This window comes from Macrobrachium nipponense, chromosome 2 (genome assembly GCF_015104395.2).
Source record: "Macrobrachium nipponense isolate FS-2020 chromosome 2, ASM1510439v2, whole genome shotgun sequence".
Taxonomy (NCBI): Eukaryota; Metazoa; Arthropoda; class Malacostraca; order Decapoda; family Palaemonidae; genus Macrobrachium; species Macrobrachium nipponense.
The window spans coordinates 61,206,132-61,232,219 of NC_087201.1; the positions used below are offsets into that span (position 1 = coordinate 61,206,132).

General features: G+C 45.5%; 2 protein-coding genes across 2 annotated transcripts in view; one reads left to right on the forward strand and one right to left on the reverse strand.

Annotated features, from left to right (window-relative positions):
• Positions 1-26,088, forward strand: part of LOC135221193 (putative pre-mRNA-splicing factor ATP-dependent RNA helicase PRP1) — a 171,045-nt gene that overhangs the window by 95,344 nt on the left and 49,613 nt on the right. The window lies entirely within an intron of this gene.
• LOC135220637 (ATP-dependent RNA helicase DHX15 homolog) overlaps positions 1-26,088 on the reverse strand; it is a 64,761-nt gene that overhangs the window by 29,525 nt on the left and 9,148 nt on the right. The window contains exon 3 of the mRNA XM_064257956.1: positions 13,229-13,372. Within this exon, the coding sequence (XP_064114026.1) occupies positions 13,229-13,372 (144 nt within the window). The remainder of the gene's footprint in view (positions 1-13,228; positions 13,373-26,088) is intronic.

Here is a 26,088-nt window from a genome sequence, read left to right on the forward strand (position 1 = left end):
GGAGTCAGCCTCGCTAACTCCGGGTTAACCTGTTTCGGCAATATCGGGTCTTCCGATGGCACGTAAAATCGCCTCTGCCGCTGTAGAGGAGGAGAAGCAGCTTAGAGGACCGTCCGGATTTTAGCGAGTCCTCCCGTCCGGAGACGAGATTCTCCACCTGATCCAGGACCGAGTCCGCAAGCTCCGATCGTGGCAAACCCCATCATCATTTTGGGCTCCCTCTTGGGACCCCAAAATAAAAGATTCGAGCCGGGACGTGGGCTCTGCTGGTGGTAGCGGCGATCCTTCCGCAAGGTCATTATGCAGACGCATCAACTTAATGACCTCTGCGAAGTTTCCTCTGTATCTCAGGCGTCACAGCGTCTTGTGGAGTAGGACCGTCCAGTCCCTCCAGCAAGAGCATATCCCTCGATACCTCCTTCAGAAGGAGGAACAGCGACAGACCCCTGACGGTCGCCTCCAACTACTTGCGCGTACGTTCTGGTCGGTCCTAAGACCGTGCCTGAGCCGCACGGCGTCATAGCTGGGTCACGAGCGGCGCACCTCTCGTGATCGCTCCTTGGTACCTCGCTCCTCCCGGTATAGCCCGAGGAGGTTGAAGGTACAGGAGAGGCAGACCTGACGCTCCCCCTCGCTCGCTGGCAGGACCAGCGTGCGTGGAGGGCTGCTGCTGATCGTCAACCCCGCGGTGACGGTCGAGCAGCAGGCCTAGCCTTGCCGCTCACGCCCTGGGGCGATTGGCTCGGCTGAGAACGTCGAGACCGATCTCTAGCGTCAGGCGAGCTGCCGCTGGTCACCGTCTCCGCCCGGTCCATCGGGAGCGGCGGACGGGTGACCTGCTAGGCTCCCTTTCGCGTCGAGACCGGCCAGCGTCCTCTCGGTCGCGTCAAAACCGCTGGTACCAGCCGTGGCTGGTACCCGCGGCCCCGTGGGGACTCCTTCCTCGCCTCAACCCGTGGCCGGTCAGCGACCGTCACGTCAGCCCGAGCAGTCCAGTTGATCGCTGCGAGAGCGTCCACTGGCCTGGCGAGAGTCGCGTGCAACGACTCTCGCCAGTCTTCTGCTCCGCGCCGCTGTCTTGACGGCGAGCGAGCTCGGGCGTCAAAACTTTGGCTGGACGGTCCTCTTTAGAAGCAGCGTCCACTCGGTGCTTCTCGCGAACGAGAAGCGGCCGAGACGGAACCTGGTTTAGCGGCAGAACCGCTAGCACCAGGTGAGGACGCACCAGCCGAGGCTGGTGCACCTCTGGTCCCCGTCGACTTCTTCTTTGCAGAAGAAGCGACGGGCCCCGTTCCTCCCCGAAGGAAAGAACGGGAGGGACCAGCAGAAGAGCTCCCCAGCTCGCCTGAGCGAGCCGGGCCCTTAGAAGATCCCGAAGGAGTCTTCTTAGGGGGGGAGGAGGCAGCCTTCTTCTTCTTCGCGGCTGTTTGGCCTTAGAAGTCGAAGGGGAAGGAGAGGCAGCAGAAGACGATGAAGAACGACGACGACACCTTCTTCCTCTTCCTCTTCTTCTTCGCCAGGCTCCGCAGAACAGACGTCAGGTCTTCCATCCAGGAGGGAGCCGGGGCAGTTTGCCGAAGCAACAGGGCCCGACTGCACCTGTCCGGAAAGACCTGAGCCTTTGTGACAGCAACACCAGCAACAGGAACAACAGGAACAGGTCCGGGAACAGCAGGAACGGCAGGAACATCTGAAAGGGAAAGTGCAGGCCGATCTGAAATGGAAAGAGTAGCTGGAACGGCAGCAGGTACGGCAGGCACGGCAGGTACCACGGGAGAGCCAGGCGTCCTGTCGGCAGTTACCGACATCCGTGGCACTGGCGGCAGGCTCCCAGGGGGGGTACTCCTTTGGGCAGGCGGAAGTCCGGGGTCGGCAAAGGAAAAAATCCAGGTGGTGGTGGCACCGTCCTCCTTGGCACGGCAGCAACTTGGTTTTTGTATAGCCACCGTGGTGTCACCGACATTATATGGGGGGCGTATATACCAGATTGTGGTGGCATCTCATACGCTGGTGTCGTTATTGTGGTGGTAGTTGTGGCACGCACCATGAGTGACCACAGCCGACCCCGCCAACCGCTGGAGCAACCCCTGGATGCTGGGCACTCCCTGCAGTCCCAGCGACTCCCACACCTGTCCCAAGTCGTCCTTCGCTGATGGCACACCTGCGGAGACAATAGTCGGGTTAGTTTGGAGGGGCTTCCTCACGCCCTGGGGAAGAAACACCCCCCCCAAGAGCGTACGGAAGACCCCGAGTACAGCTGTACGTCCGGGTAGCGGGCGCCCAATCCTCCACACTCGACGGATCGAGAGAGGAAAAAGGACTCCGCTACCCCCCCCCGCGCAGGGGAAGGCGCGAAACGTGGGGGCTGGCCGGGGGCAGGAAAGAGGACGAAGTGTCCGTCACCCAAAGGAGTCACTGGACTTTCCGATGACTTCTTGGCCGGCCTAAGTCTCTTCCTGCCCTCGTACAGCACCCACTGCGCCTCGGACCAATTAACACAAGTGACACAAGGTTCGTTGCGGGAGCACTCTCGCCCCCGGCAACGAGTACAAACCTCATGGGGGTCCACATCCAACGAATGACCTGAACCCTCCACATACTACGCCCCTCCAGCCCGGACACCTCTACGGGGCAACTGGAGGGCGCGGTGAAAATCTCCATTTCTTCCAATTCACTCATTGCAAAGATCAATAGAATTGTAAAAGTACTTACAGTCACTCCTGATTTATACAGAAAGAGAAGCAAATACTCAAGTCAAAGCAAACGACAAAGCGGGCAGAGCGATGGCGAACACGTCCTTCCCACATACGGCCGAAAGCAAAAGTGATTTGTTTACCTCCCAGTCGCGCGGCGCGCGACGATCGGACAAGCAGTTAACTACCGTTCTCCCCTTGTTCGAAGCTTACGACCGTTCCAGCTGCCGCTAGCTACTTCCTATTGTTAAAGGACCGAGGGTTTGTATTACGTATCGGAACAAATGCCTAGTCAGAGTAAGGATAGCTGCAGATGAAGGGGCACTATGTGGGGAAGAACTGATAGGTATAAGTCAGTTCGAACTGATAGGTATAAAGTCCTAACAAAATTGCTTAGATGTGGGTAGAAAGGCACCATCTTGGGAAAGAGAAAGATCAAGCTGAGCCTAGACATAAGGAAAGTAGAGGCAAGAGATGAAGGAGTGGTTGGCGAGAAGAAGCCAGGATAATTCCCTAAGAGGAAAAACGAAGAAGAGACTTGTATGAAGTAAGCCGTGCAGTCTTCTGTATCTTCTTTGTCTTCTGAAGAGACAGGGGATAAGTTAATGACAGTCTTGGTGGTGGTATCTCCTACAGGAGGAGCTTTCCTGACAGTTCAGGACCTCTGTGAGCTGAGCCTGTAAACGGAAACAAGGAGAGGGGTCGTTGGGAGGTCGTCTTCCGGTTCTGAAGCACGAGCTTGTTGCAGAGTATAAAAGGAGAGTCCGGAAGATAATAGTGCCGAGTGTTGCAAGTCTACAGTAATCACAGGTGCATGATGAACGAGCGGGAGCAAGAAGCGCAGGAGCAAGAGCTGGGCACATGGGAGCCAGTGGTAGGTGTTGTAAATTGAACCAAACATAAGGCAAAACAATTGAATACCAAATGTGAAGAATCAGACTGGGCAGATTTAACAAGCTGAGTTCCTCAGGATTCTGTCCTTGGCCCTCTCTTCTTTTTATTTACATTGATGTAGGCTTAACTAACAGGAGGTGTAAATGCAGCAGACCCAGATACAGTGGAACGTTCAAGAAACAATCTAATGAAATAGGAGAGTGGTCATAGAGATGGCAAATTGCCTTTCAACATGGGTAAGTCTTAATTGTTACAAATAGGAACAAACAACCCTCATGCCAGCTACATGCTGCTTGGGAATGACATAAATAGTGTAGAACAAGAATTATTACCAAGGACTTAAAATCCATAAAACTGCATAAAAGCTGAAAAGAAGGCACAGAAACTAGTGGGATACATATAGAGGCAGTTCAAATACAGAAACAAGAAACGGTGCTGCAGCTTTACACATCAATAGTTATACCTCATCTTGAATATGCATTACAGTTTTGGTCACCAACACTATGAATGGACATCAATAGATTAGAAGGGGTACAAGCAAGAGCCACAAAGTTAATCCCATCTGTCAGGCAAATAGGTTACCGAAGACTAGAGAGACTAAACATGTATGGCTTAGAAACAAGACAATTGCAAAGACAACTTATAGAAACATTTAAAATACTGAAAGGCATAACAAAAGTAGACAAACCTATTTACTTTAAACGAAAACCAGACAAGAAATAATGGATGGAAACTAGAACTGAAACGATACAACACATCCCACTGTGGGAACTTCTTTAGATACAAGATATGTGAAACATGGTGCCACATGGAATAAACTGCCATCAGAAGTTGTAAACAGCAACAGTGTGGAAGTTTAAAAGAAAGCTAGACAAAATCATTAAGACACTGAATGAACAGTAAAACCTGCTCCTAGAGATAAGTGAGCACATGATGTCTCTCAGATGGACTAACAAGTCTTTTTGACATCCTAATCCTTGTAGCTCCTTGTAACTCCTATATCTAGCATATTTAAGCATTAAGTCTTAAAATCAGTCCCCTGTATTCTTCATATCTAGTTTTGATATCACACTGTGTAACCCTGCAGCCGGTACAAACCGATCATTGATCTACTTCAAATTCCAACATTCTGCTCACACAAAAAATCATTCCTACATAGCCTGATATTATTGGTTTTGCTTCCGATAGAGGACATTCTAGGAAAAATGATATTGTAATGATACAATTAAGTTTGTTCATACTTACCTGGCAGATATATATATAGCTGTATTTTTCCGAATCCGACAGAAATTTTTTAAACACTTACGAGCATACGCAGTGGGAGTCAGGTGGTTAGTACCCATTCCCGCCGCTGGGAAGGCGGTATCAGGAATCATTCCCATTTTCTATTCATAAATTTTTTTTATTTCCACTGTCTCCTGAGGGGAGGTGGGTGGGTACTTGATTATATATATCTGCCAGGTAAGTATGAACAACTTAATTGTATCATTACAATATCATTTTGTTCATGAAACTTACCTGTCAGATATATATATAGCTGAATCCCACCTTTGGTGGTGGGAGTAGACAGAATAGAAGATTTTAGGAAACATATATATGCAGATAATTGATATCTTGATTCCTTACCTGTTAGCATAGCTGACTTCGAGGTTACTGCCGCGTAAGTCTGCTTGTGCTACTAGAGTTGCCAGCGAGGTAGAGACCTATATAGCTGGTGCACTCCAGATGATCTGTCAACAGGGGCGAGACCACGACGTGACTAGACATAGACCATACAAATGAGGGCAACGAAGTAAAAACCAACACCTGGCGTAGCCTACCAAAAGTATCCCACATAGACTAAGCTAATGGAAGGGAGATCCGCCGCAGGCGGTCAACCCCACACCATAACACAAGTTAAAAACTCCCCTAAACCATTAAAGGATAGGATGAGCGCTACCTCCTGCCCCAAAAACAGTGTCTGCAGCGACGTATGGTCCTAGCGAGTAACAATTTTCGTATGTTGCTTTCACCTCCCGCAGGTAGTGTGAACGCGAACACCGAATTGCTTCGCCAATAAGTGGCGCTCAAAATGTCTTTGATTGCCATATTCTTGTGAAAAGCCACCGAAGTAGCAATAGCCCTCACTCGTGGGCTTTCACTTTCAGAAGCTCCATGTCACTTCACCACACTTTTCATGGGCTTCCTTAACCGTACTTCTTAAGAAGAACGCCAGTGCATTCTTCGACATCGGAAGATCTGGTTTTTTCACAGAGCACCACAAGTTTCTCCGAAGAACCTCTGCATGCTCTGGTTCTCTGCAAATAAAACTTGAGACGCCCTGACAGGACACAGGACTCTCTCAGCTTCAGGTCCCACTAGCTCGACAACCCCTTGATCTCGAACGTTCTCGGCCAAGGGTTGGAAGGGTTCTCGTTCTTTGCCAAGAACGTAGGACTTAAGGAACAAACTGCACTATGATCCTTGAACCCAATATGCTTGCTTATGACTTGAATTTCGCTAACCCTCTTCGCCGTCGCCAGAGCGGTTAGGAAAATAGTCTTCTTAGTAAGATTCCTAAGCGAGGCTAAATGGAGCGGTTCAAATTGACTCGACATGAGGAACTTCAGTACCACGTCTAAGTTCCACGATGGTACCTTAGGTTGGAGAACTTTCACAGTCTCAAATGATCTAATGAGATCATGAATGTCTTTATCATTCGCTAAGTCGAGTCCTCTATGTCTGAAGACCACAGAAAGCACGCTTCTGTAGCCTTTAATCGTGGGAACGGCTAGGTTTTCGCTTCTTTCCTAAGATGAAGAAGGAAATCTGCTATCTGGCTCACAGAGGTTGAGGTGGAGGAAATGCCCTTCCTTCTGCACCAACTTCTAAAGACAGCCCACTTTGATTGGTAAACTGCGACTGAGGAGGGCCTCCTTGCGTTGGCAATCGCCGTTGCCACAGGTCTTGAAAAACCCCTCGCTCTGGCCAACTTCTTGATAGTCCTGAACGCAGTCAGACTCAGAGCGGGGAGGTTTTTTGTGGTACTTCTCGAAGTGGGGCTGTCTGAGTAGATCTTTCCTTAGGGGCAGAGTCCTCGGAAAGTCTATTAGAAGGACATCACCTCCGTGAACCAGTCGGCCGCTGGCCAGAAGGGGGCGATGAGGGTCATTCTCGCTCCTTCTGATGCAGCGAACTTCCTCATTACTTCCCCGAGTATTTGAATAAAGGGGGAAAAGCGTAAACGTCTAGTCCCGACCAATTCCACAGTAGGGCGTCTACTGCCACTGCTCCCGGGTCCAGAACTGGGGAGCAATACAGCGGAAGTCTCTTCGTTCGGGAAGTTGCGAAAACGTCCACATGAGGACGTCCCCACAGCTTCCATAGCGCCTGGCATACTTCCTGATGAAGGGTCCATTCCGTCGGCAGAAGCTGTCCTTTGCCGAACTGAGAAGTCCGCTCGCACGTTTTCCCACGCCTGACACAAACCTTGTCAGAATCGTGACGTTTTGCGCCTTCGCCCACATCAGGATATTCCTCGCGATGACGAACAGAGAATGAGAGTGAGTTCCCCCCTGTTTCCTGAGGTATGCCAAGGCTGTGGTGTTGTCCGAGTTTATCTGAACCACTTTGCTGGAGACTTCCTCCTCGAAGAACCTCAGAGCGAGGTAAACCGCTGAGAGTTCTTTTAGATTGATGTGCCAGGACACCTGTTTCCCCTCTCCAGGTGCCTGACACTTCTCTCCCTCCCAGTGTTGCTCCCAACCGGTGGAGGACGCGTCGGAGAACAACACTAGGTCTGGTTCCGAAGCTTGAGCGAAAGACCGTTCCGCAAGCTTCTTTGGATCCAACCACCATTTGAGGTGCTTTTTCACTTCTTCGTCAAAAGCAAGACCTCTTCTAGATCCTGTTTGCGTGACCAATTGCTTGAGAGGAAGAACTGAAGTGGTCGGAGTGCAACCTTCCCAGAGAAACAAACTTCTCCAGTGAGGAAATGGTCCCCAGCAGACTCATCCATTCCCTCACCGAGCATGTTTCCCTTCCCCAGAAAGGCCGACACTTTGTCCAGGCATTGAAGTTGTCGCCCCTGGGACGGAAAAGCCCGAAAAGCCACTGAGTCCATCTGAATCCCCAGATAGACTAAGGATTGAGAAGGAGTCAGATGCGACTTCTCGAGATTCACCAGAAGTCCCAGGACTTCGCTAACGACAGAGTCGTGTGCAGGTCCTTCAGACACCTGTCCTGGCGATGAGGCTCGAATAAGCCAGTCGTCTAGGTAGAGAGAGATCCTTATATCCGCAAGATGGAGCCACCTCGCAACGTTCTTCATAAGAACGGTGAACACCATCGGCGCCGTGCTGAGACCGAAGCAGAGTGCCCTGAATTGGAAAATCTTCCCTTTCAGGACAAACCGCAGGTATTTCCTTGAACGGGGATGGATGGGGACGTGAAAGTATGCGTCCTGATAAGGTCTAAAACGAGACCATCCAATCCCCCGGTCTTAAAGCTGCAAGCACGGATTGAGGTGTCTCCATCTTGAACTTCTGCTTGGTAACGAAGCGATTCAGACTGCTGACATCCAGAACGGGGCGCCGCAACACCCCCCTGACTGCTTCGGCACTAGGAACAGACGGTTTTGTAGAACCCCGGAGAACTCCGGTCGAAGACTTGTTCCACTGCCTGCTTCTCGATCATTTGATCTAATAGATCGTGAAGCACTGTCTGTTTTCTCCCTGATACAACGGAGACAAATCCTTTGGTGTCGAAGACAGCGGGGGTAACGACAGGAAAGGAATTCTGTACCCCTTCTTGACGATGTCCAGAGACCAAGCGTCGGCACCTCTCTTCCCAAGCTTCCTGCGAAATGTAGAAGTCTGGCTCCCTACGGTGTCTGAAGGACTTCCCTCTCACTTCTTGCTCTTGGAAGGAGCGGGAGTCCTTGCCTCTGAAGAGCCTCTTCCTCGAGGGGGTGGCTTGGGAGGAAGAAGCGGGTCGAAAGGGTGGCTTCGACTTCTTCAAAGCAGAGGACCCAGAAGCCGAAGAAGTAGCAGGCTTCCCTAGAAGACTGAGCCAGAAGGTCTTGAGTTGCTTTCTCCTGGAGACTGGCTGCTATGTCCTTTACCATAGACTGGGGGAAGAGATGTTCTGAGAAAGGCGCGAAAAGAAGATCCGCTTTTTGCGCTGGTGAGACCGACTTTGCAGTGAAATTGCAAAAAAGTGCTCTTTTCTTAAGCAGTCCCGTGCTGAAATGAGCAGCCAATTCCTCAGAACCATCCCTGACGGCCTTGTCCATGCAAGACAATACACTGGACAGCTCCCCCAGAGTGATGGAATCAGAACTCCTGGACCTGGCATCCAATACCCCAGGCACCAGTCAAAGAAAATTAAAGACCTCTAGTGTCCTGAAGAGGCCTTTAAGGTGAAAGTCTAAACTCGCTATGTGTCCACGAGACCTTCGAGGAAGACAAAAAAGATCTTCTGGTGGCGTCTACAATGCTACCAAAGTCTCCTTGAGCTGAGGCTGGAAGCTTAACTCCGACGTTTTCCCGTCTCATACCACATACCAGCTTTGCCACCAAGTCTTGAAGGTGGTAAAGCGAAAGAAGTCTTGCCTGAAGCTTTCCTCTTTTCCATCCAATCATGGACCTTTCTAAAAGCTTGCTTCGTAGAAAGCGACTTCTTCATCCTCACAAAGCCCGAGATCTTAGCAGCTTTGGAAGACGAAAAAACTGAGAGGGAGGAGTACGTGGAGCTTCAGGTTGGAAGGTGCTGCAAAGACTGACTGAAGTAAACGAGTCAAAACCTTGTAGTCCGTCGAAACTGGATGCCAACTGCTGTTCTATTCGTCCCTTTCGACGAAAGCGTCACTAACTTCCTCTTCAGACACTGGAGAAGTCGGAGGAAGTAAAGAAGAGTCCCGAGCTTTCTCAAAAGAGAAAGAACGGCGAACAGGAAGAGTTCCCGCCTCCTGCTTGTGCTTGCGGAAGTGGAAAACTGACGTCCGTATGCGCGCGTTTTGCGTCCAGCCAATCTACTGGCGCCGACAGAAGCGCGCTCAAACTCCACAGGTGTACACCTGGCGTCCACTTGTGCGCGCTGAGTGTCCACAGGTGCGCGCCGAGCTCACTGATGCTCGCCGAGCGTCCACTGATGCGCGCCGAGCGTCCACTGGTGCGCGCGAGCGTCCACTGGTGCGCGCGAGCGTCCACTAAACACTCGCTGAGCGTCCACTGGCGCTCGCGAAACTTGCACCGAGTCACGTTCGGCGTCCACTAAAGCGCGTTTGACTTTCGCAGAAGCGCGATTTCTGCATCTAAAGAAACTCGCTTCTTATCCACAAGTTTCGTATCAGCGGAAACAACCGCTTCACGAGAGCGAGAAACGAATTCTCGCCTCCTCTAGAAAGTTGCTGGGGAGCAGGACTAACTCTAGAGGGAGACTCAAACGGAGAGAGAGACGAGCGAGACGAGAGGGAGGGAGAACGCCTCGACCTCTTCACAGGAAGGTTGTCATCCTTACGGCGACGTGGAGCAGTCTTTCTCGAAGGAAAAACATCCTCGAAGTTGCTGCTGAAGAGACTGAAGAATCTTGCTTGTAGGTGAAGCCTCCTTTTCTGGGGAGGGGCTGATCCTGTGAGCAGGAGAGCGCGAGGGGACGCCTTCTTGCTACTCCCAGGAACCGCCGCTTCACGCACCTTAGAGCGACTGCGGCGCTCGAAAGAAACATCTAGGGAAGACTCCGCCTCCGACGAATCCTTACGCTTCTTTCTGCGGAGGAAAAGCAGCAAACGCACTATCAGGCGACGAGCAAATTTGTTCCGGAGAACAACTTGGACGTGAAGCGTCCCGAACGCGAGCCGTCCTTTTCAGCGGACGTGATGCGGTATGAGAGCTCCACCCCTTGCGCGAGGAAGCTTCAGAAGAAGAAAAGCACTCCTTGAGAAGACGTGCACGCGACACGCTCCTTGGCAGTCTGGGTATGTTCGTCAGAAGCTGCCGAAGGCACGCCAGATCGGTGGGGGTTCCTCGTAACCCTCCTTCGATTTCTTTCGACATGCTCTCTCCCCACCCGTAATCTGGGAGTCAAGCAGAGGTTCTATGGTCTAGAGGCGAAATGAGGCCGATCTGACGCACCCTCCACTACACAAGGGGCACTCACTTTGACTGCACTTTTCTTCACTTTTGCTCTCCAGAGCTAACACTTTTGATTCTAAGTTACGAATCGATTCAAGAATTAGCGATAACGTATTACCTTCTACGACACTGTCTCAGGGCCGGAGCAACACTACAGGGGTAGGAGCATAATCTACAGAAGGAGGGTTAGCAGGAAAAATAATTTAAATCTTGCCTACCTGAAACACTCCTGGAGGAAGACCTCCTTAACCCTATCTCGTTCAGTTTCTTAAGATAGGTTTCATACGCCTCCATTCCCGACTCTGTTAGTCTTTCACCTACAAATCTTACAACGACTTTCAAACCGTACAATTCATTCCCCCTGCACACTTTACAAACAGCAATGGGTGGGTCTACTGAATGCTTTCAGTAGCCTACCTCTACAATTCAGGCCGATCGAACAAAATCTAGCGCTAGTAGAACTAGACCCTGACATCTTGATCAAGAAAAATTCAAATACCTAAAATCAAAATTCAACAAACAAAGTCAACAAGTGTGCCAAGCCACCGATCCAATTCAGATACCAAAGAAAAACCAAAAGGGATACTCAAGTAGCTAGTAAGTTTCCAAAATCTGGACGGAGGTGCTGCAAACAGGTGTTTCCAGCACCGGCGACAGAAAAATTATGAATAGAAAATGGGAATGATTCCTGATACCCGCCTCCCAGCGGCGGGAATGGGTTACTAACCACCTGACTCCCACTGCGTGTGTCGTAAGTGTTTAAATTTCTGTCGGATTCGGAAAAATACAGCTATATATATATCTGACAGGTAAGTTTCATGAACAAATGAAATTATACTGTAAGCAAGTGCAAAAACAGCGAAACTTCAAAAAAAAAAAAACCAGTAGCTTATGCGCAATGGTAGCAAGGATAATTCTGAAGAGCTAAACCATTTGAAACACACCTGGTGGAGAACAGGTGAACGAGACGTCTGCCGGGCCTAGCCATTCAATCTTCTGTTTGAATGGCGACTCACTTAATTGGCACTTTAAGCACTTTAACACCAAAAAATCTGTTAAAGTCATCACCAAAAAATCTAAGATAAATGTTGGTATCCATCAAGGATCAGCACTGAGCCCTTAGCTATTCATCATAAAAATGAAAGTAGTAGCTAAAAAGCCATGCCAAAAAGGATAATGGAAGCTACTTTCTGCATATAATCTAAAACTAACAGCAGAATTTGAGAAAGGGATGAAGGAAATGTGGAAAAACAGAAAGAGAAGAATGAAATTATAAATTTATGGAAACCAAAGCACATGGTCATTAGCAAGAAGAGCAAAGAAAAAAGTATGTATAATTTGGAAAGTGGCCACGTGAGTGTTGTGAGAAAGACATAGGTGTGAACCTTGTGTACAATATAACAAATGGTGTCACATGGGATGCTCAGGATTAGAAAATAATGATTATGATATTTTTTAGGTACTTACTCTCTAAACTGCGACTAATTGGTGGAGGTTTGACTAGTTAAAATTGAAAGAATCGCTAACGAATGCTCCCAATAGTTAACCCAACCCCGCCCAATGGGTGGGTAACAGTGAATGTTTTGTTTGTCATTCTTCTTTTAATCTCTTCAGAGGGGAGGAATGGAGGGGTCTCAATGATAGAGTGAAAGTACATAAAAATCTACCTTATCATAAAAATACAGTAGAGCCCAGGACCTCGTTAATTCATTCCAGAAGAAGCGAAAAGATGCGATTTTGTCAATATCTGAATGAATTTTTCCCATAAACGAAAATAACTGAAAAGGGATAAATTAAATTCGTTCATGACCACTAGTTATTACCCTAACCTTGCCTTTTTATGCAAAAATATTACCCAGCAATAAACATAAATAACAATTAAATAAGTTCAGTGTTAAATAACATACCATTCAACGCACTTTTTTTCATTTTTAAATATATACTGTAGTAAAATAACTGCTCTACGTACACCCAATTCGGTCATAATACGATGGTTGACTGAGCACCATAGGCTAGGCTAGGTACGTAGCATGTACTGTTAGGGGTAGGCATAATTACTGTTGCTAACAAGAAAAGGATTTAATATCAAGCCTAATTCTCAGCAAATTAATAAAATACTAAAAAAAATTCCCTAAGTTACATCACTAGCCAGTGGCCATGAGTAGACTTAAACAATCATACAGGTCTACTGGATACTGTTATAAAAACACTTTAAGATATCTTTCAATACGTGTTATGATATTAAATTTATTCTCAAATTAACCTGGTAAAATTGGGGCACTTTTCATCTTGAATTTAAAAATGCTTTTGATAGGTATGGAAATTTTCAATCACGTTCAAAATAATATGACAGTCAAAACTAAGCCTGGTCCCAGTCAGTGATGGGCTTTGCAATCCCCATTTAAAATTATGACATTTATCAATGGAGGAGTACAGCTAATTTCTAGTTCAACAAAGCTGCAAGGGTGGCAGTATCATGCAAGGAGCTGTGATTTGAGAGACCTAGTGAGGAGGAAATGTTTTCCATACCTGATATATTTCCAACATAGGATCACTCATGGCTTCTCTCAGCAACATACCATCAGTCATGTATTTTAGAACAGTTTTTGAAGACGAGCAATCTTCAAAACGAATAGAATACCCTACTTCTTGACCCAAAGCAACATCCATTTCCTGAAAGAAACAATATGATATAAAATTCCACTAACCACGTACAATTGTGTTGTATGCGAATGATTGATAATCCTTTAATTAAAAGGGAACTCTTATTAATAATTAAAAATGAAATCTTATCACTTAGTTTGTTAATACAGGCAGTCCCGGTTATCTGATGGGTTCCATTCTGACAGCTGATAAGTGAAAATTGTCAATCGAAAACCTGCGATTTTTGGTGCCGATAACCACTTAATGGCGCCTCTCTTGGGTATGCATTGACATCAATACTCTATTATTAGCACCACTATTCTATTATTGGCACATTTCGGCAGCGAAAATCATGGCATAGACAAGCCCCATAAAACTGTATCACCCACTGATAAGCATGGGACTGCCTGTATAAGAAACAGTACGAATAAATTATACTATGAATAAAAAATTTAATTATGCAAACTACACATGACATATTTTACCAAGTAAAATAAATAAAAATAAAAAAGATTTTTACAAAGTAAAATAAATAAAAATAAAAGACAAAAAGAAAAAAACTGCTACATATCAAGTTAACATCAGAGCCAACCAAAATAACAATCTAAGGTTTATGTTCATTACATACAAGCCTACTGTTCTTACTGGCTTCAAATTTACCTGATTTTGGATGGCTATTTGAGAGCTGAATATGTAGGTACTTTCCAAATAACCCTTAAGGCTAAAAAAAAAAAACAATAATATGCCAGAAAAGTATAATGATAAGCTTCTATCACCCAGAGAAAATGATAACTGTTTTTGTATGAAAACCTGAAGACAAGAGCCAGTCAGGGAAAAGGTTAACTTTAGCTGGTACTACATATTCTCATCCAACTGGAAAACACTATACAATACTTGGTAACAACAATTCATATCTGAATGGCATTGTGCCACAATCCCTGTGTGAGAATTCAAATCAGGTTTTGACATGATAGAATTCTAATCTTCAGGTTTTCTACTGCAAGGATGAAACAAATTTTTATATAACCTTTAGGAGTGATTTCTAACATCTGCAATTTTCTGTGGCAGTGGCCTGGTCCCAATATAGTGTCACTAATAAGTGGTTGGACTTTATTCCTATTATGGGCTGAAGCATAAGTGACTGGACAGAATAGCTGGCTGGCATTATGATTATCATGGTGGAGTGGTATGGTGATAGGAAATAGATCACATTCAACTTCCTAAGTAAATGAGAAGGTTGACTTAACTTTAGCAACCTACATCTTTATAAGTGTTACTGTTTTTATCAATCCTACCCTTCAACAGCAATAGAATATATTCTATGTTTATTGTTTTTTGTCAATCTTGCCCTTTTCTCATGTGAATGTTCACTTCACAGTACTGTTTATTAATAACAATATGGCTCTGTTCTTCACCTATTGAAATTAATTTTAATCTTCTACTTTTATGTTTTTGACTTCTTCCCCCTACAATTTAAGTTTCAGCATAAAATATTATCATCATATTAATATTTAAAAAGGCAGTTTGTTCAAATAACATATTTTAGAAGTGCCACTGGTATTAGGGTAGGTAGCCCACAGAACTATCAATGAAATATCCATAGGTGAAAAGAAACAGAAAAATACCTGCCAAAAAAAAAGGGGGATGGGTTTCTTTTTGAATAACACCAATAGAAACCATTGCTGGGAAGGATAATTCTATGAGGTCATGAACAATAGATATGAGGGGTATAATTTGACTCGTATATAAAAAACTGAAGAACACCTGAATCATTGGTTTATGAAGTAATTGGCAATGAAAAAACTCATATGATGCAAAGTACTTTGTAATGTTCATTATCAAGTAGTTTAACCAGGCCACTGAGTCGAAAACCTTTACATCGCTATTTTGGTTTATCATTAATACTAAATTATATGAGAATGAAGATGATTCTGATAAAAATAATTTTTTTTTCAAAAATGATATTGTTATGATACAATAAAGTTTGTTCATACTTACCTGGCAGATATATATATAGCTGTATTTTCTGAAGTCCGACAGAATTTAAAAAAAACTTTCCCGACACACGCAGTGGTCGGCCAGGTGGTTAGTACCCATTCCCGCCGCTGGGAGGCGGGTATCAGGAACCATTCCCATTTCTATTCATAATTTTTATTTCCACTGTCCCTGAGGGGAGGGGGGTGGGTACTTGATTATATATATCTGCCAGGTAAGTATGAACAAACTTTATTGTATCATAACAATATCATTTTGTTCATGAAACTTACCTGTCGATATATATATAGCTGAATCCCACCGTTGGAGGTGGGAAGGGACAGAATAGAAGGATTTTGGGAAACAAATGCATGCAAATGATTTACATCTTGGTTCCACCTGTTAGCATAGCCGACTTCATGATTACTGTCACCCAAGTCTGCTTCTGCTTTACTAGAGTTGCCAGCGAGGTAGAGACCTATAAAGCTGGTGCACTCCAGATGATCTGTCAACGGGGGCGTGACCACAATGTGACTAGACCATATTGACCATACCATGAGGGCTAAGAAGATAAAATATATATATATAAATATATAATATCACCACCTGACCAACCTAGCCAAAGTTAACGTGTGTTAAACTAAGGCTTAAGAGTTAAGAAGTCGCCGTTGTCGGCAACTCACAACTAAATTAAGAGCTCTTCCTAACCATTTTCTACAGGATAGGATGAGTGGTACTTCTTGCCCCAAGATTGTGTCTGCAGACACGTATGGCCCTAGCGAGCAGCAGATCTCATATGCCATCTTCACATCTCGCAGGGAGTGTGAAGTGAACACAGAGTTGCTTCGCTAAAACATGGTACTCAGGATGTTGCTGAGTGCCATGCTCTGTTGAAATGCTTCCGAGGCCGCGCCCTCACCATCGTGAGCATTCAGATAAAAAGATTTCAAATCTTTGTGCAAACACAATGAAGGAGCATTTTTGAAAGAAAGTCTCCTTAACACTAAAGCCAGGGTGTTCTTCGATATGGGCAAGTCCTGGTCTTTTTCGGAACACTGCAGATTGCCCGAATCCGAAATGACTTCGACTTTCTGAGTTTTATGTAGATAAAACTTGAGAGACCTGACAGGGCACAGGACTCTCTCTGGCTCCTGCCCACTAACTTGTGCCATCCTTGCTTCCAAGCTCCTGGCCCAAGGACAAAACGGGTTTCCATTCTTAGGCCACAACGAAAGGCTTAGAGAGCACATCGCCTTGTGTTCTCTAAAGCCAAAACTTGTGACGATGGCTTAAAATCTCACTAACCCTCTTTGTCGTATCTAGGGTGGTTAGAAGAAGGCCTTCCTGATCACATGCAAGAAGTTAACAGGTAGGAGAGGTTCGAATGCTTTGACATCAAGAACTTCAGACTACGTCTAAGTTCCATTATTGAAAGCTTCGATCTGGACATGCACAGTCAGTCCGTCTGTACTAAAGTCAGGTGACCGACCAGTTTGACCAGTCAGACGAATCAAGGACAGCAAGGCTGTACCCTGAAGACCATAAGACACTATTCTTCGCTGAAGGATGAGTGGTCTGGACTGCCTGGGCGATTTAATCTAAGCAAACCTTGGGGGGTGTATCAACGCAACCCAACGTCGTCAGCGAATCAACTCCTGACTCGATCTTGGTGCCCGGAGAAGGGAGCAAGGAGCAAAAAGGCGATTCAGTCCCGAAGGAAGAATGCCTGACAGTCCACCCTGGTCTCATGTTACACGATCATCGGGGGTGTATAAACGCAACAGACTTCGTCAACAAGAAACTCAGGGCTACTATATGTCGCCTGATCTCGCGAGTGTCTGACTCCGAGGAAAACAGGTGAGACAAAAAGTAGATGGTGAGCGAGTTTCGAGATTCCACAGAAACTCAAAGATCGTGAAGGGCTTTGTTGTTTGACAGACGCAAAATCTCTGAGCCCAAAAAAGCCGTCAACAACACATTTGCGTATTCTTTAATAGTTGTGACTGCCAGCTTATCCCATTCAGACGGAAATGGAAGACGGTAATCTTATTCCTGTCAACATCTCGATAGTCTGAACGTTGTCAGACTCAGAGCGGAGAGGTTATAGGTACCTTTCGAGTTTAGAGTAGACCGACTCTCTCGGAAAGGTCCTTGGAAAGTGAACTAGGAAGGATGTGACCTCTGTGAATCCAGGATCCTGAAGGCCAACATGGGCGATCAGCGTCATTGTCGCTCCCTGTGACGTCATAAATCCTCATTACATTTCCTAAGCGATTGAAAAAGGGGAAAAAGAGACTAAACATCCATCCCCGTTTAATATCACAGGATGGCGTTTAATGGTACCGATCCCGGATCGAGAAAAAGGGAGCAGAGAAGAAGAAGCCTCTTCGTCCTCAACATATCGAAGAGAAGAATGAAAGGGCGTCCCTAGTCTCCACAACTCTCAACTTACTTCAAAAGAAAGATTCCACTCGGAAGTCAAAAGTTGCTGCCGTCGATCGAGACGATTCGTACGGACTTTTGCAATCCTGTAACGAACCTCTAGAGGATCGTTACATTCTACGCCTGTTGTTATAATAGGCTCTTTCTCGTAAACTCGAGCAGGGACCGAGAGAAGATACTTCTTAAGATATGAGAGAGCTGTGGAATATCAGAGTTGATGTGGACCATGGTTCCAAAAAACTCGTTTCGAGGACTGGAGGGACGACCGAATTGCATTTACTTCTTTCAGATTAAGATCCAGGACATCTGAAACACTATCAGATGTCCGGCACCTTCTTTCTATCATGACGCACTGAGAGATATTCAGAATAATTCCTAGATCTTGAATAATATTTCAGTTTCCCGGTAGGAAAAAACTGTGGTCTGAATTGCAGTCTATTCGGGGAAACAAACTTCTTCAGGAAGGAAATGGTCCCCAGCAAGCTCATCCATTCCCTCCCCGAGTATGCTTAATTCCCTATAAGGCTGCGCTTTGCCTAAGCAGGAGAGCATATAAAAGTGCAATGTTGCGGTAGACTCGTAGTTCTATACGTGCGGTAACGAGCACCGAAAGGATTAAGAGATAACTCTGTTGAACATAGTAAGGCAAAACGAATGCAACGTTTATTCATTCCACGTAAGAAATCCCCTCAATCTTAGGCTAAAGTCCGTGATTGTAGGACAGAGATACCAGTTAGTCAGTCAATCCCGCAGGAGAGACGTAACCGCCAGCACGAGATACGGTTAGTTAGTCAATCCCGCAGGAGAGAGAGACGTAACCTACAGCGCATGACAGCGCACGATCTGTTACTGGCTCGGTTGGAACTTGGACAGTCAGACACAGCAGCAGCCAGCAGCTTACGAACGTCGTCTCTTAACTTTATGTCTGGGTTGCCAGCTACCCTATTCTACAAAGAAATAGGTCCGTTATTTTTTGAGCAAAAAGAGACTCTCAAGCTGGTATATTTAAGCGAAACAGAAAACGCTAAATATATAGATGCGTTTGTGTCGTCAGAACACTACCATACACGGTAAAAGATAAATCGGAAACTCCTGGAAGGCTGCAGGGAGTGACGATTAAATGTCCTTAAAATAATAGACAATAGACCTCTCGGTTGCCATCCGAAGAGGTAACTACAGCAATCGTGTATGACTTGAACCAACCAGTAGTAAAATAACGCAAGGCAAAATATTTATTATATCACAATAAAGTTTGTTCATACTACCTGCCAGACATAAAATATAGCTGAATTCGGAAATACAGCTACATACATATCTGACAGGCAAGTTTTATGAACAAAACTTAGAGAATCGAAGCAGTCAGCTCAAGCTTCTTATGTTATTGGACATAAGCGTTCATTGACGTAGTCTACAAGTCTATTTCTTGTACGAGTCTGCGAATGACGAATGAGAGCTCTTCCGAATCTTGTCAATAAGAGCTTATTCGCTTACGCAATATAAAGTTAAAGAGATGTTTGTCAATGAGAACTAACCCATTTACGGGACAAAGAGATATTTTGTCAATGAGGGGATACCCACTTACTTGACAAAACGATAGTTTATATTGTTCAATGGGGGGAAGTCACTGAATTGACAAAACGTAATCCAGGAAGTCGAGCATTTTATTTTTTCCCATTCCCGTCTCAAACGAGAAAGGGGCAAGAATCTGTTAAGAGGACGGGCTTACGGCAGGTAGAACGACGATGTTCAATTCGGCAGCGTATTCCCGACTAGAAACTAACAAAATCTATCATCTGAAAACCCCTTTCAGATGGGCTAAAAAGCTTGCAAAATTATCCTGGGAGGAGGGAAGAAACTCTCCAACCAGCTTCCTCTCCCGTATCACAACTAATGCCTGCTAAAGCTTAAAATTTATTGGCAGTATGGCAAAGGTGGCAAAGGAAGTCCTGTCTTGCGCTTTCCTGAAGAGCGTCCTTTTGATGAATGCCTTTGCAAGAATCCTACTGAACGTCGCCGAGACGTCGAGCCTTTACATACCGTAACTGCCTTATCGCAAAGTCTTGACTGCAGTAGAGAAAACGAGATCTTCCCTTGAGCTTTCCTTAACTCCATCCACCTTTGCGAAAAGCAATATAATATTGACAGAGACCTCTTGAATTCACGAAACCCGAGGTCTTGCTGGGTTTCGAAGACGAAGTTGTCTGTTCACTTTAAGCTTCCTCCGAAGCACTGCTTACTTCACATTCTTGAGGCTCAAATCTTAAACAAGAGCTTGAAGTTGAAGAGTTCAACAGAAGCGTTCAGCCAGGATACAAACCTGGTGTGCGCTGGCGCGCGCTCGGCGTCCATTTGCGAGGACGCTCGTGTCCTGGCGCGCGCCTGGCGTCCATCCGAGCGTCCCGTTCAAGCGAGCGTCAAAAGAAGCGTGCAGAAAAGCGTCACGCTCCTGACAGGCGTCAAAACAAGCGAGAGAAACTGCCTTCTTTTCCATATTTCTCGGTGGAAAGACGTACCACGTGATCAGGCGGACGTTCGCCTTCTTACTTCTCACTGAAACGCATAACGAGAGAGTGAGGAGGCGTGAAGCGTCCTCTTCTCTAAGGCTTCTATTTAGAGGGCGCGAGTCCTTCGAGATTCGTGCACGATCTTCCGCAGCCTGGGAAACGTCAACAGGTCCTACCGAAGGGACGCCAGATCGATGTGGGTTCCCCGTAACCCTCCTTCGGCTTTCGACATGCCCTCTCCCTGGTCCTGGGATGTCCGACAGAGGTCCAGGCCTAGAGGCGTTATTGGGGGGGCGGATCTGACGTTCCCTCCTGACGAGAGAGAGGACGTGAAGCGTCCTCTTCTCTAAAGCTTCTAAGAGGGCGCGAGTCCTTCCGACAGCTCCAACCCTTGCGCGGGGAGGACGCCTCGGAGGACGAGAAGCAATCCTTCAGGATTCGTGTACGTGCACGAAACTTTGGCAGTCTGGGGATTTTTTCATCAAGAAAAACTGCCGAAGGCACGCCATAAATCCGGTGGGGGTTCCTCGTAACCCTCCTTCGGCTTTCGACATGCCCTCTCCCTGTGGTCCTGGGAGTCCGACAGAGGTCTAGACCTAGAGGCGTATAAGGCCGATCTGACGCCACCCTTCATACACAAGGGGCACTGTCACTGCACTTAGCCACTTCACTATTGCTCTCTAAAGCAAGCACTTTCGATTCTAAGTTACGAATCGAAAGAGTATAAGAGAAAAGGGCAATAACCTCTACAGACACTGTTTTAGGGCCCGAAGGGAACATTACAGGGTTAGGAGTAACAATTAACAGAAGTAGCACTCTTCACAACAATGAAGGAGAGCGATCACCTCTCGCAGACATATTCATAACCCGTTAGGCCATACTATAGGGTTAGGCAAAATAAAGTCTACAGGAAGGTTAGCAGGTTCACTACCCTGACTTTTGTTTACTGATTAATTGCGTACATACGAATCATACTTTTCCTTACGGAATTAGACTGTTACCTGATTAATTGCGTACATACGAATCATACGTCTTCCTTACGGAATAGGACAAAGTCTCACACTCCTTACATGACAAATCTCAACAAAGAAGCAAGACCCAAAACCCCTCGTGCATACCAAGTGCGGATCTACCGAAGCTTTCGGTAGCCACACCCTATCTTTGCAGCCAACCCCCAACCCCTCTGAAACTAGCCTAACTAGATTCAGTATATCTTATGCAAAAATGAATCAAATTCAAATCAATTTAAGATAGCGTATGCCTAGCCACAAATCCAAGTAAATAAATCAAAAGACAATTAGGATACTTAGCGGCAATGAAGTTTCCAAATCCTAAGACGGAGGTACTGAAAAACAGGTGTTTTCAGCACCGGCGACAGAAAAATTATGAATAGAAAATGGGAATGGTTCCTGATACCCGCCTCCCAGCGGCGGGAATGGGTACTAACCACCTGGCCGACCACTGCGTGTGTCGGGAAGTTTTTTTTAAATTCTGTCGGACTTCAGAAAATACAGCTATATATATCTCTGACAGGTAAGTTTCATGAACAAAACTATATTTGTCGCATACATGTACGTATATTAGTGCTGAGCTGTACGGAATCTCTTAAAGCACCAATTGGTTTAACTGGGCTATACGCTGAGTGTCCTTGGGTCATATGAGTATGACCTATTCCAAGATGAGATCAAATTATTTCAGGTGTTTTTTTGGCTTGTTGGTTTAAACAATCTAATAAATCAACCTCAGGTTTGACCTACTTTAATTCATCATTACGTCCATTATTCCATAAAGTTTGCCTTTTATTAAAGGTGATTGGCTTCAGAGCTGTTAATTAAATAATTGCTGACTAAGCAGGCTAAATTTAATCTGGTCAAAGTAGTTGCTGTCTGGCTGCTTTACTGGTAACCCCATTTCCATGTATGCCCACTTGGAAAGGGATCAAACTTTTTTTCCAACATACACACCAGCTACATATACTAGGCAGTTCTGGTTAATGGCAATCTGGTTTGAAGTCTGGTTGTAATGGGTCACAAAAAAGGACTGATGTACCATTTCTTGGATGAGGGTCTGGTAGACGTCCTTGATTGATCATGCAAAGAATCATACCTTGCAGCTGGGCTTGAGAAGAAGCTTTGCCTTTGGCCTCCTCAAGTGAAGAGCTGTTGCTGAAAGGGTGAAGGACTGACCTAGGTCCGAAGGTTCAAAATAAGATGGCTCTTTAGAGCACTTAGAGGTCTGTGGGTATTTCCTTGACTGTGGACTGTGGAAAAAGATATAGGTGATCCAAAGGAGAGTATAGTAAGGCAGACTTCTGAGTAGAAGTTACTCCTTTCACAGTGAAGAACCCAGATTCTCTCTTTTTGAGAACCCCCATAGTTAAAAGAGCTGCAAACTAGCTACCCGTCTTTGATGGCTTTGTCTGCGCACAACAGTATGCCAAGCCAGTTTGCAGCGAAGTCTCCTGTCAAATCAGTGCAGTCCTCGATTTTGTTAGCAAGGGCAGCAACTGTCCAGCTGAGAAAAGATGTGCTTAACAAAGTGATCCAGTTCTGTGGAAGCAAACATCACTTTAGACAGCGAAAAGGCTGAATGGAGTGCTGAGTCAATAAGTGCCGGGAAGTCTCCCTGGGATGGACTTCTCCTGTAGTATATGACAGACATCTGGCTGTCAACCTCGAAGGCATGAAGGAAAAGGCTGCCTTACCCTGCTCTCTCTTCATCAAGAGCCAATCTCTTACCTCTTTTAGTGCATTCCTCGAAGAGGAGGAGAGAATCACCTTGGGAAGGTGAGTGCTGACAACACTGACAACAGTTTTTAGGAGGTTTGGTCACAACTGGAGCATTATGTAGCAATTACAAACCAAGAATGTCAGCCAACTGTTGCTTAGCAGTGCCAAAGATAGATAGATCTACCACGGGTGCTGAGGAACTAGAAGCTGGCAAAGAGGAAGTTGGATGTTTGGCTGGCCGAGCACTTGACAGCTGGTGCTGAATGCTTGAGAGCAAGTGCCAGGCACCCAGAGGCTAGCAGTGGGTGCTTAAGAGCTGATGATGAATGCTCAGAAACAAGAACTGGCACTTGGAGTAGGAAGAAGACATTGGGCGCCCCTAGACAAAGACAAAAGGGCATTTCTTGACTAAGAGGCCCACTTGGGCACCAAATTGCTCACAGCACGATTTGTATACAATTATATATGAAATTTTTTTCGCGCTGTCATATATCCTAATATTTATATATGATAATGATATTTTTTTCATTTCTGATGGTTGCATACTAAACTTCAGGCAATGACAAAAAAAGGAGGCAAAATGAACTCTTAATCTTGAAAACTAAGCGTGCTATGATTTTTTGAAAAAAACATTTTTTCTGCTTCGGCGCTCACTCGCGAACGCCGCCGGCATACGGGAGATGATTTTTAAAATACCGCTTCGGCGTTTAAGGGTTAATTTAATTTGCACTAAAGACTGGCAATGGGATCAGGGTCAGAAGCATGGGAGCTAGGCACACAAGGCTGGAACAAGGGAAGGAGGAGTGGCAATATCATCTACAACACTAGGTCTAAATGTAGGTTCTAGGTTATGAGCCCTACTTTTGGTTCTGAGGCCACCTTTCTCTTTTTATCCAATATTGTGTTTCTCAACGTGGGATTTTAACACCTTCCATTGCATATTGTCCCAATCTTCACTCATTACATGTTAGCTCTTTCACACATGCCTGTCCCCTACAGTTTGAACAAACTGTATGAGAAGCACAAGTGGTTTTTGTCAATCTGGTCTTACAACCCTTCTGACAATACCTAATTCTGGAGGTACTTGAGTTTGACATGATAAATAACCAACTAGGTATAAAAACAAACTATCAAGCAAAGCTGACAAGCTTGAAGCTACAAATAAGTGAATATACTTCACCAAATCCTGGAAGGATATACCCTAAATACCAATGAAATAAATCAACAACAGCTGCTGCAAACATTCGATGTTATGGCGAAGGTCAGCATTAAAGAAATTAAGTTTTCATAATAAAACTAATAATGTAATACTTACCTGAACACCTGAATTTGCCCTGGTCACTGACCAGCCCAAACTATATCCCCACAGATATAGTAACTAAGTGGGTAATTTTAACTGTCAGTGTTACCAATGCTGCAGGTAAAATCTAATCAAATGAATTACCTGTGTTACAGATGGCAACACTGGTGCAAATACTGGCCACCAGAGATCTGTCTCCTCAATGGAATCATTCACTATCAAATTGAAGTGGGGAGAGGATGGGAATCATTCAGGTGTTCAGGTAAGTACTACAACATTAATTTTATTACAAAAACTTCATTATGCAATACACTCCCTGAATGCCTGAATTAGCTCAATTAACAAAATTTTAATGGAGATGGGATCAATCTAATTCAGCCTGACCTGTCCATGGAGCATGCACAGGTAACTCATTATCAACCTACGATGTATAAATGTATGTATCTTCAATTAGTTATCTAACTCAGTAGGTAAGGATGTTTGCAAAAAAGTACTTCAACGTCAAGTGTTGAGTCTCAGGTATCGTCTGAGTCAGAAGACTTTCCATGTGGTAATCTATACTACTTATTCATGGAGGTAGAAGGAAATCTCCTCACTTAGTCGTCCAACTCAATCAGTGAGGATGCTTGCAGAGGAAGTACCTTACTGTCAGTGTTGAGTCCAAGATACCGCCTGAGTTTGAATAACCTCCCAAGTGGTATTCTATACCTCTCGTGTGGAGGTGAAACAGTGAACCTCCCATGTGGCTATTCAGCCTCTCATGTGTAGAGGAGAAGTTGAGTGTGCAGGACCTTCCAGTTCTCTACTGCCCACTGACCCAGATGACTGTGCTGAAGAAGTTGTAGTTATTCCAACATGACCATCATGATCTGCCTAACCAAAACTCAAGGACCTAAAGGAACAATACTCTCAGTCTAATCTTGACCAACCGAAACTCTCGAGTTCATTTAGACCATCACTGACAACCCAAACTTCTAACATCCTAACGATACCAAGCTAATTATAAAATCAAGTTGACGGCAATGACAGGACCCAGCTAGTAACCTTTCTCTGAAGAAACTGAAAATCCCTAAGGAAAAGCGTTGTGAAAACCCACATCGACTCTCATATAACTGCCTCTCAGATCGCCAATGCCAAACCAATCTTCCAGAAAGCCGAAGGGTAGCCATCAGTGATACTTTGCACCCTTAGACACGCAGCACAACTCAAAGGCTCCGAAAGTGACGAAGAACCAACCAACGCATGACTAATATCCCTTTGCAAGAAGAAACTAATTGCACTTTGGAAATAGAATGAGATGGACACCTAAGGGAAACCAAATAAGATTCTCGGACGAGGTAAAAGTTCCTCAGTACATGACAAATAAACTTTGAGAATATCCAACATGCTGCTGCGACTCTACTTATGACGACGACAACACGATATCCTTTGATAGTAGGAGTCGAGAGTTTCCTTTCTGTTTTAAGGAAAATAAGGAAGTCTGTCATTTGAATTATAGAGGTTTTAGTAGACGAGACTCCATGCTGTCTACACCAGGCCCTAAAAATTGACCATTTTGCCTGGTAGACCGCTGCTGAAGATTCTCTCCTTGGCCTGGCAATAGCCCGTGAAGCTCGTCTCGAAAACCCCTTCTGTCTGAAGGTACGCTCGACAGTCTGAATGTGGTCAGACGTGGAATCTCCTGAAATGAGGTTGTTTGAGTAAATCTACTCGCTCTGGAAGTTTCCTCGGGTAGTCAATTAGAAGGTCCAGGATCTCCGGGAACCATTCTCTTGCTGGCCAGAATGGAGCTATTAG